Genomic DNA, 12,374 nt, shown 5'->3' with positions numbered 1-12,374 from the left:
ATTATTAGTTTAATATTACCACACATATGAAAACATTTTGTTTTTAAAAAGAAAGACAAAAATTTCCGGGTTACGAATAATCTGACAATATTTAAAAATCTCTTACTACCACCACAGTAAGCGGAAAATGCTGCTTGTGTTGTGATGGAGGACTTAGCCAGCCGAGAAATTGAACACACTAATTGAGCACACTAGGTGGGACCCAAAGTCGATGCCAACTTAGCCACTGACCGGTTTACTATACCTACAAGTAGGATCCAATTCCAACACAATTAAGAAAAAATAGGTACAACATGCTTACGACATATTAATATGGATTTATCTTTGATTATGCCCAATACGTTACTGAGGTGTGGTCGTCATAGAAACGAAACATACATAGTATACATTGTTATATTGATGTAATAGTAAAAGACGTAACGCCAGCCATCCAATTATCACTAAAGATGTTGTCTGGGATCGACAAGGAAGTATTCGAGCACGACACTGATGCATTCAACTAATTTTCCTTTGTCGACGGATGGCCAGGTATCAAATTAAACTAGTCAGTGATTTTGAAATTTCGACAGACGAATCTAAATGAGTGACGTACTACCATATATGTCGTTATGTGTCTAAACATTCTAACTTATATATAGTAATTATAATATGTTATCAATTATATTAGTTTTCTGTCATCTGTCTTTGGTTTATAAATTCAGGGAAACTGTATATTTTCACCCGCGTAGATAACAGTGTAAGGTAAAGGAAGGGGTATGTGGAAGATGTTTTAAATGCAGTGTTAAGAATAGTTTTATTATAGTAGTATTCTTTATGGGTTGCAATAATCAAATGTACGAAATACCTACTCATTGTTTTGAATGTTTCGTTCACAATTATCGTAAGGTAATTTTAACGAAGCAAATAAATAATAATACATAAACCCCTTTATTTATTTTAAGCCGTGCTATCTGTGATCCTTTGCGCAATCTTTGCAGTCCTCTTAGTGAAAATTTTTGCACAGGTGTCTAAGTGTCTTCTATGTTGTGTTCCCTCTTGTGCTACATTCTTCCACACAAATTTATAATCGTAAGAATGTGTTTGCATGAACTTCTGTGCATCGACCGATATATCATAGAATTCGCTCATATATTTTTCTCGGATTTCATTCATTTCTTCGACGGATTTAATTGTTACGGCTTCGGCTGGTTTAGGGATAACTTCTGGAAATAATATAGCCACTGCTTCATCAAAAACTTTTTGGCGACCCTTCAAACCTTCCATCATCATCTTTAACTTTGCGAACTTCTGCCTTGCGATGTCTCTTAATGGCTTTTGTTGAAAGAGCAATTCCGCGGTATTTAATGCCTTTCTTACCTGTATAGATATTTCTACTCCTTCCCATTGCAGCCTTTTCCACATCATATCTCCGCTGATGACCTGCGCTTTCAGCTTTGCCGCAGCCTCTGATTCGTGTTTCTTTCGGTCTTCTTCCTTCTTTGCGGCTATTTTGGTGTTAGCATCTCTTTCTAAGAACATCTCTTCGGTTTCTTTTTTCTTTTGAATGAGGTAATCTTGGTTTTTTTTCTCCCAGACTTCTGTCCAGTCTTGATATATGGTGTTGACTTCATATTCCCGTTCAAAAAACTTGTTGGTCAAGTGTACGTCATTGGGTCCAGCTTTGACGAGAGATCGCGGTAAGTAAAATAACCGGAAGAAACCAAATGAATTTGCCAAACCGACAAAATAAAATTGACCTTGAATTAATTTGTGACAATAAATGCCCGTCATAAAATTGCCAGATATAACTTGCGTGCGTACAGGTAGGTCACTTCTGTCTAAAAAGTCCCAAATTTCTATTGTTCCTTTGAATGATATGATGTAGATTTGACTCGGAATGTGATTAGACCATGCGGCACTTGTAAAATAATAATCCATCTTCTTCCAGATAAATGGTTTTTCCAGGGATTTACTGGACCATATCGCAATTGTTTTCCCTCCCACGGTGGCGACGATATCTTTGTAATATGGGTTTCGGATGCAACACGTAATTGGTCCTCCATGGATTCGAGCTCTACAGAGATATTTAGCAATTTCAGTTGTCACCCCTCCCCCTGCAGATGCTTCACCTCCTCCCCACGATATTTTCAAATAATCCCCGTACATCGAAGTTGTGCATATAATTGGTAGCTTTTTTTCATCGATATCATTTTGATTTATCTCAGCCTCATACAATCGTGGCACGTTATTATCGGTTCGTATTTTAATTGTATTCACTGAAGGATACTCGATGTTTAAACAAAGCAGAGAGTCTAATTTCGACGATCCAGGATGTTGCGCTAATATTTTGTAAATCGGCTTCAATATCCCATCAAACACCCTCAATGGAGAGGTTTCTAATATTAAGTTAGTTGGTCGATTAGGGATTCGTTTTGAATCCTTCAATTTCTCCGGGATATTGTCAGACGACGTGCTCTTAATATTCCAAATTAAAATAGTTCCATCTACAGAAATCGAAACAAATTGCATTGATTTTTCTTTCTCCGGTAGCAGTTTAAGTTTTCCCTTGTTTGATATTTCAAAATGAGAAGATATCCACGTGATATCTGAAACACTGGCATGGTGATTGAACATTAAATTGGATGCAGCTGTTGTTCGAACGACAGATTTATCGTGAATAATCTTCATCCATTTCATTTTCGAATTCATAGCAATTCGGTTGTTTTCTTGGTACTCGGAAAGTAATTCAAAATCTTCAGTTTCCTCAAGTCGTCCATCTAAATCCCATATAACTATTTGCCCATTCACACAACCACCTATCAAAATATTTTCGTGATATGGACAAAACGACAGCGAAACCACTTCCCTATTACTTTCTAGATATAATTTTGGTTTAAGAGCATCAGATAGGCTCCACACAAACACTGGGTTCTCGCCGTATACAGCTCGGTTTATTTCGTCTTTGGATTCGTCTGGATATTTTATGATGCTTGCAACTGAGTCAGCATAGGTGACTGCTACTAGTGTACCATGTAATTGATGCCATGCTGCTGCAGAAATGAATTTCCCCTTTGCTTTGAAATCGGTTAAAACCGCGTATTCCTGAAAATTCATATTAGTTACTTTGCTCAACTCTTCATCTTTTACCAAGCTTGGATAGTCCAAATTATAAATGTCAACTTTTCCATTGAATTGAAGAATTCTTTCAACAATTTTTGATTTTTCCGTTAGAAAATTATTCAGTTTGGCAATGGCCATTTCTTTTTCCTTTTCGGCTTTCCTTGATAAAGGTTCTACCACTACCTTAGATTTTTCTGCATCTTCATCAGCCCCTCCTGTTGCTGCAGTAGTTCCTCCTGCACCGCCACTCCCCGCATCCCCCGTCCCTTCTGTAGCGCCAGAATCTCCTTCTAATTCACATTGTGTCCAAACATTTTGTGGGAACCTTGGAACTGTTTGAGCGAAGGAAGTACTTTTTTCAGGGTTAGCTTGAATGGATGCATCAACTCGTTTTTTAGCCACATTATAAAACTTGGATCTAGTTGGTGTCAGTTCAATGTATCCATCTCTTGCAGCCTCTGTGTTTCTTTCCAAAAACCGTTTAGGTTGATTTGGGACCGGAAACTTTGATTTTATTTCTATTCTCAGTAAGGGTCTATTTTTCTTGGGAATGTTTTCATCAACTTCTTGTTCACTACCCAGTGAAGGCCACGGTCTGCATTCTTTGACAACGGATTCTTCGAGTTTGGCGTATTGCTTCTCCATGAAGGCTTCTGATTCTTCATGGCAATGTTCCCTGGCTTCGGGAGTAAGGCACACGTAGAATTCATCCTCGTCATTGGTTTCATCGAGAAGATATCCGATGAGTAATTCGGAATCTTCGTAGGCGTCCAGTTCTTTCTTCAGGGGAGCAAATGGAGAATCATCCCCTAGTACTTGAATGTTGTCATAAATAAGTTCCTTTTGTACTCGTTTCCAAGGGTACTCCCCGGTGACGTCAATCCCCACCAAAAGTCCAAGCGAAGTCTGAGTGAGTTCATTCAACGTCAGAATACTGACTCCGGGGACTTCATAGTCTGGGAAAGGTTTTGGTTTTGAAATACCTTCTCCGACTTCACCTTCCACGGCACTACCACTGGCCTGTACTGAAAAGAAGAAACCAACAAATTAATGTTCGCAAATATTTTAAATGTACTGATTTAGGACGAAATTTTAAAAGTAAAAAGTATGTAAAAAATGTCCTGCAATGATATCGTGCCTATTTTCACATTCAATATAATCTTTAAGTAATAGTACGGTACTTGTATTTCGTTTAATTCACATGAATTGGAAGATAGCAACTGTCCATGAAGTAGCCGCACTGCTCAGGGGCCAGGGGTTTAGATCAGTCATCCTGTTAGTCGAAGTGGAGTAATGTTTTATTATGTAAGTTCGCTAATAAAAGATCATATCAGGTTGATAACATCAACCAACGTACCACACATTTGAAAATGATATCCCCGAAAACACCAAAAACTGTACGAAGGCATTGTTAATAATGTTGTATTGAAACATTTTAAAGTACATTTCTGTCACCTACCCCAGAACAGACTATACGTAGCGAGGTAGGTAGAGTAAGGTATACAATTACATAATAAATATTATTGTGCGAAACTGTAAATCTTGCCGACATATTAGCACTGTAACTGAACATACGAGTAATTGACACTACAAACTTTATTGATGTCACAATTTTTATAATAGGAGCTGACATTCATTGTGTTTTTTCAATGTTTTGATACATCTCATTGGAACAGTTATTATTATTTTTTTGTTACATTAACCCCATACAGGAGGCCCCGAGGAAAATAATAATTCCCTCCAGGGCCTATGTCATTTTGAGGATACTGTGTGGAGGAGTTTTTTGAGAAAAAAAAGTTCTGGGAGGAAGGAAAAGGGTACGAGGGATTGGTAGGAATATAGAGATCAATGTGTTCAGAAGTGAAGGACGTTTAATCCACCCTTCCTTCTGCAGCGCAAGGCGATGGGTCCAAAGAGATCACTTGGAGAGGTCAAAGGGTCTACCCAAACCAACCTCTCCCGATTTGGCATGTCACGTAACTGGTGGGTAGGCACATCCTGAACACACCTCACCCTATGGCAGTTGTGTGGGTTATACATTAAATGGTTCCCTGGCGGTGGTACCCAAAACCGCCTCCCAAATTGGGATAAACATATTTATTATCTAAATCCCACAAAGGCAGAGCATGTGCGTCGGTATTATAATAATTATTATCACATTTCTTGATTTGATTTTTCACAAAAACGGCGCTATAGAAATTAGTATCATTATTATTGTTGAATTAATTATAAAATTAAGATAAAAATTTTCCTAGAAGATGAATGGTATAAAAACAGAATATTAAAAAAGTGAGTGAAATCAAAATAAAAAAATAACATAACATAAGACATTTTCAGCGGAAGTTTAAAACAAACATAAAAATATGGTCCATAATGTTTTAAAAAGAATAAATTATAATGTTTTTAGTTAAGGTTGAGTTAAAATAAGTATAAAAACGTTTCTTTAACTCTTGCTTAAATTTTAGAAAACGATTAAAAAAAAGGTTCACTTTTCCTTAGAAGGGTGTGAAATCTGAAAGAGATATAATCAATCAATACACAAAAAGATAAGTCTTGTCTTACACTGCACCAATGTTTCCTCTTGTGAGATATCTACAGCGCTCTCGACAGCTTTAAGTTTTTCTTCAGATTCCGCCATGTTGTCTGACCGTTAAGAAATAATACTCATCGACACTAAAACAACTGAATTGGTTGCCTCGCAGCTTGCTACTGTGCAGGGAATACAGTGTTACAAAGTGTTTGATCAATACGTTGGGGGTTACTTTGTACACAGGTTTGTTCGGTATAACGAAAGGGGTGTCAAAACACGATCTTCTTGTTTCTGAAATATAAGGTATTTTATTTATTAAATAAACAACTAACGTACTAACCGACCCGCCGTTTCCCCGGAAGGGTAGGCGTAGAAGATGGACTGCCACCCAAACATGATGGCATGTCATTTTCTAACAAAATATTACTACATTTATAATATATCGAAACACTTTTTTTTAAATTTTTATATTAACTCCACACAGGAGGCCCTGAAGAAAATAATTTCCCTCAGGGCCTATGTTATCTTTGGGGATGCTGTGTGGAGGGTCTTTTTGTGGAGAGGAAGGAGTGAACATGGGTCTTGAAGAGTCCCATGTTGTAGGAGGGAGGAAACACAGAGGCCGGCAGTTCGTTCCACAGCCGAGTTGTTGAACTTAAGAACGAATCGTAGAAGCTACCCGTTCTTGTTTTACTTGTTTACTTGTTTTACTTATAAATATAATGACGTAATGTGAAAATATCTGAGTTTTTGTGCTCCGAAAACCTCATAACACATCCGCGTTTTACTGAGAGTTTGTTAGAAAATCTATCTATTCATTCGTCAAAGGCCTGCAGTCCCGTTTTTAACGGTAATACGAATATTTTGAAAACATTTTTAATAAAAAAGCAATATTTTATATTCTCCAAAATTTATTCTCCTGCGCTCCATTCATACTCTCTTCCATTTAAGCGTCCTTTTCTTAAAATTGCTCATTACCCTTTGCATTGTTTCCAAATTCTTTACATTTGTAATACGGTCATTTGAGTCCATATGAAAATTTAAATATTTAGTGGTCTGACAAGACACAATTCAATAGGACACTGTTCAAAACTTCAGATAACAAAATTTTTTGAAAAAAACAGTTGAAAAAATTATTCTGTTATAAAACGTTGGCGAAAAATAGCACCAAACATGTATTTGATACTTTGAAGTACGAGTATATTTTTATTGAAATAGTGAGCGCGCGCCAATATCCAATCAATTTTGATATCAAAACACCTGTATGGTATCTATTAATAGTAACGCGTATTATTCTTTTTGTGAAAACTAGAGGTAATAACAACAAACTAACATGTACAATAGAAACATTAGATCTTATGGTCTTAAACTTATCCAACAAATAACTACTAATACAACTTTTGGGCAAAAAAGCTTCTTATATCATAGTATTAAACTCTACAATAAAATACCACTCTCACTCAAAAACTTCAACAATTTAACATTTAAATCTCAAATAAAAAGCTGGATACTTAACATAGGGAGATCTGAAATAGAAAATTTACTGAGATCAAACACAGACTAAAACAGAATCAACTGAACTATACAAAAAAACACTATCTTACTTATTTAACAAAAAATAAAAATTATACTACATGATATATGTTCATAATTAAATTCATACGTAACTTTGATGTAATATTAATTTTCTTATAATTAAATTATACATAATATGTAAATGAAATCCTCAGCACGGAAGATCCCAGTGAGGATTTCATTATATCTTTTTATTACAAAAAAAAATATAATAAAACACATATTTTTTTTTTTTTTTTTAACTTCCGATTTAGTTGTCCGGGTTAAATCTTCCCCAAAGGAAAAACTTAACCCTTCCACTCACTTTTCCACAAATGATCATCTAGTCAATCAACATTATGTAAGTGCATTATATAAGCAAAATAAATACAAAACAATACAAGAACAACACGTCAATTCACCAGAGATCAAATGTGAAAATAATTCACCGACTCCAGATATTTTCATATCAGAGGGTTCGGCTCGGTAGAACTTCTAACAGGGCCTATAAATCCTACTGATTCCTCAACATAAATATTTAAAAAATCTTTTGTTATCCTACATGTATATATTATTATTATTATTGTTATTATTATATCCTCACTGGGATCTCCCGTGTTTTCATTTACAAATCATTTAAATTAAATGGTTTGAATAATATGAAGTAATTATAAATAATATATATTATGTTGTGTTTTTTTAGTACAGTTGAGTGGTTTCGGTTTCAATCTGTATTTGGTGTTAGTATATTATCTATTTCTGATCTCTCTAAAACGATAATGTGAGAACTAAGTATGTGAATTGTACAGAGATGATATTTAATGAGAAGGAAATGGACGGTTTAAGCATAGACGAAAGATGGAACCACATAATGGTGAGCCTTTGTGAATCTGCTAGAGAGGTGTATGGAAAGAGTACGCAAGGTAGGAAGAAAGGTGATGTATGGTGGGATGATGAGGTTAAAGTACTGGTCTCAGAGAAGAAAAAAGCACGGTTATGTCTGATAGCGGCTGGCAGTTCTTCCAGCGAAGAGGATTGAGCGAAAGAAGTGTATAAGGAATGCAAGAAAAGAGTAAGAGTTGGAATAAAAGAACGACAGAAACGCCGGGAAGAGGGAATCAAAATGACCGACCACTTCCAAGAAAACATTAAACTGTTTTGGAAGGAAGTCAAAAGAATCCGGAGTGATCCAGAAAATAGTAATATGAAAGTGATAAAATCGAAAGATGGAAAAATGTTGACGAATGGTGTTCCGTAACGCCAATTGCTTTTGACAGGCCGTGTACTAACCAATCGTATCGTCAGGATTTGAACTGTTTAGTTTAAGTTCGCACAAGTCAGCTAAAACGACGGAAAGCCGGGAGCCCAGCCAGTTGCACAAAAACGGTTCGACCTGTCAATTATCGATCCCCGGTTGTGTTATCGGAATAATCATAATACGTATTTATTATCGCAATTTAATCTAAAATAACGAGTGATAACGAACGACAGTTCAGTTCCAGTGCTGACAGATGAGGCTGATGCAGATTTCACCATCATTTCACCGGTAAGTTGCTTGTGAAGTAACGTTACGCATTGTGTTTCCGCATTCGCCTGTCAAAAACCGTATAATTAATTGATTTGTTATCTGTGTGGAATAGCCCTTGAGTCGGCTATTCCAACCCCTGTTCGTTTTTCGAACATTTTTGGTGCCGAAACCAGGGAACTTTAAGATTATAATCTATCTATGCCAAAACGGATATATGCTGTGGAATGTTTCTTAAATTTTGAATAATAATCAATTCGAACAGTAATTAGGTAGGTACCTAGCTCTTGAGTATTTACGACCTACCGCGCATATAATTATAATAGATTAAATTATTATCATTTATTTCGTTTATTTACGACCATAGTATTTACGATTTCATAGTATTTACGACCTACCGCGTATATAATTATAATAGATTAAATTATTATCATTTATTTCGTTTCGTTTTTAGGTACGTTTCCAATCGCGTTTATTCAACATGGCCCCAGCCATTCAAACATTGCGCCGGAAACGGACATTAGCGAATAATAGGTTAGTCAAGACACATGAAATAGCAAAAAGCGCTTTGCACGATGCAACTAAGTGCAACTTATTGTTAGCGCATTATACTACTCTGGAAAAGATAGTTCTTGAATTTGAAACGTCTCACGCGGAAATATTAGCTTTAGATGACACAAACGAAATTGATGAGGATAAAATTCGTGAAACCTTTGACGAGATGTATTATCAAATTGTCGAAATTTACCAGGAGTTAACCAGTCAGCCTCTCGATTGTAAGACCGCGAATGCGTGCACAAACGTTAAATTACCAAAAATAAACATTCCAATATTTTCTGGAAATGTCAAGCAATGGCCCGAATTTTACGACATGTTTAACGCTCTGATTCATGAAAACAAATCTTTATCCAACATCGAACGCATGCAGTATTTGTTCTCATGTTTATCTGGAGAAGCTTTAGGGTTAATTCGGACATTTCCAGTACAAGGAGCTCACTACGTTGAAGCATATCAAAGATTAATCGCGCGCTATCGTAACGCGCGTGAACTCGCCTTTACGTGTTGGCGGGAAATGCTAAATTTAAATTTTCCGCCTAACGATCCTTTTGAATTTCGTCGCGTGTTCGATGTATTTAATGAGGATTTAACAATTTTAAAAGAATTGGATCTCCCAATAGATAATTGGGACTTCGTGCTTTGTTATTTAATTCTGTCGAAATTAGATTCACCTACAAGATGCGCATTCGAACAACTGCAGTCTCCTACCGACCTGCCTTCATATTTGAAACTCAAAGAGTTTCTTTATAACAAATGCGAAGCTCTTGTACGAGACTTACATTTTTCGACTCGCGATAGCAGTACTATTGACAAACCTCTTGCACGGAACTTTAATCAGGCTGCCAAAAAACGCACTTCAGCGCTTCTTTGCGATCTTAATAAAGGACAGCCTAAAACAAATAGGTCCTCGAACTCCACCACTTATCTGAAATGCTCCTGTTGCGGGGAAGACCACTCCATTTCCAAGTGCAAGGTATTTGCACTCAAGTCAGTTCAGGATCGCCTACAGTTTGTTCAATCACACCGTTGGTGTTTCAATTGTCTTCATTCTTCTCATTATCTTAAAGATTGTAAATCTTTGTTTACATGTCAAAAATGTCAGCAAAAACATCATACTTTGCTCCATCGAGACGAAAACGCTTCTTTGGAAGATCAGTATCAACACTCCACGGCGTCTACGGACCAGGAGCCTTCTTCCGACTCTAAAATTCAGGTCCTCACCAACTTAGGAGACAAGTCCATAGTACTATTGTCAACCGCCAATGTTGGCATTCGCGATTCATCCGGCCGTTTCCAAACCTTTCGCGCATTGATCGATTCGGGCAGTCAAGCTCACTTCATCACCGATCGTGCTGCGGAGCTCGTAGGCATCCCTCGTCAAGCCAGTTCTCAGAGAGTTAGCGGCTTAGGCCAATCTTCCGCAACCACGTCAGGAGTCATTCAATTAGAGATCGGTGTTAAGGGACGGGTTCTCTTCAACATCAAGGCACTTACGCTGCCAAGTATCTGTGGCAACATGCCAACTGTTCGTCTAGATAAGTCATCGTGGCATCAGTTGAGAGACTTGCCTCTTGCCGATCCTGACTGTCACAAACCGGGACCGATTGATCTTCTTCTGGGTGCTGAGGTTTTCTCTTGTCTTCTGAGACCTGGTAATGTGAATGGTGGTCCACGTCAGCCATCAGCTTTCAATTCTGCATTTGGTTGGCTTCTTCTAGGTTCAATTGGTTCGGACACTGCTCACGAAACGAAATCTTTCATCGTTACTAACGAGGACCGGCTCCACGAAGAGGTCCAGCGACTGTGGGAGTTAGACACCATTCCCCAGTCTTCACACCTCACTCATGAGGAACAACTTTGTGAACAAATGTACTGCACTGACCACTCACGGGACGGATCTTCGGGAAGATACATCGTATCCTTGCCTTTCCGAGAAAGTGGAAGGGATATCTCTTTTCCAGGGTCGCGTGAGATCGCTTTACGTAGATTCCATTCACTCGAGCGCAAACTCATAGCAAATCCAACCTTACGTGAACAATATTCTGCTTTCATGACTGATTATTTACACAGTGGTCACATGACTCGTGTTCCTGGAGAAGATTTGCACAAGGGAAAGTATCACATACCTCATCATTGCATTCTTCGTCCAGGCGGCACTAGCATTTACTTAAGAGTCGTTTTCGACGCCTCAGCGACGGATGTTAACGGATCCTTGTTAAATGATACCTTGCTTATCGGTCAAAAGCTTCAAAAGAACCTGCTGGAGCTTTTGCTAAAATTCCGTATACCATCGGTAGTGTTTACTGCTGATGTACGACAAATGTATCGCCAAATATTGGTTCTAGAACCAGATCGCGCTTTCCAAAGAATATTTTGGCGTTTTCATTCGTCGGAACCCTTCCACGAGTACCAACTAAACACTGTAACCTATGGTGTCTCCTCCGCCCCATTTTTGGCCTGTCGTACTGTCAAACAGTTGACCAAAGATGAAGGTTATGATTTACCGCTAGCGCGTCGTGTGCTAACTTCGGATATTTACATAGATGACATCGTTACCGGTTGTAACAGCTTAGAACAAGCTCAACAAACGAAAACCGAAGTTATCGAGCTGTTTAAACGAGGTCAATTCGAATTGCGGAAGTGGGCTAGTAACAAACCAGAATTACTCGCCGATCTGCCTCCGGAATACTGCCTCAATGACTTGGTGTCCATGGATGTTGATAACTCTCACATTCTCAAGGTATTGGGATTAAAGTGGGAGCCACGACATAATACATTTTCATTCGAAGTCCTATGCCTCGATCGCGAGTGCACTAAACGCACTATCCTCAGTGAAGTCGCTCGGGTTTTTGACCCTCTCGTTTTTCTATGCCCTTTGACGTTTTTCGCCAAATCCCTAGTACCAAAGTTGTGGGTTCTAAAGGTTGGGTGGGATGACACCCCCCCTGTTAAAATTGTTCGTCAATGGGATCGTTATACTAAACAATTACCGCTCTTGAAGTCGTTCAAAATCCCTCGATGGGTGTCATTCCCTCACATGGAGTCGTGTCAACTTCATGGCTTCTCAGATAGTTCGGAACTTGGATATGGCGCGGTAGTTTACTTGCA

The 12,374-nt window shown here is 38.0% G+C and overlaps 1 protein-coding gene across 1 annotated transcript in view; it reads right to left on the bottom strand.

The window, feature by feature from the left end:
• Positions 1 to 5,737, bottom strand: part of mmm (missing minor mitochondria) — a 172,326-nt gene extending 166,589 nt beyond the window's left edge. The window contains exons 1-3 of the mRNA XM_089633007.1: positions 5,662 to 5,737; positions 2,280 to 4,124; positions 1,357 to 1,586 (exon numbers count right to left, since the gene is read on the bottom strand). Of these exons, the coding sequence (XP_089489133.1) occupies positions 1,357 to 1,586; positions 2,280 to 4,124; positions 5,662 to 5,737 (2,151 nt within the window). The remainder of the gene's footprint in view (positions 1 to 1,356; positions 1,587 to 2,279; positions 4,125 to 5,661) is intronic.
• Positions 5,738 to 12,374: the final 6,637 nt, after the last annotated feature.

Source organism: Hesperophylax consimilis, chromosome 6 (assembly GCF_061612785.1).
Source record: "Hesperophylax consimilis isolate HC1 chromosome 6, BYU_Hcon_1.0, whole genome shotgun sequence".
Taxonomy (NCBI): Eukaryota; Metazoa; Arthropoda; class Insecta; order Trichoptera; family Limnephilidae; genus Hesperophylax; species Hesperophylax consimilis.
This window is presented reverse-complemented; position numbering and strand designations above follow the sequence as displayed.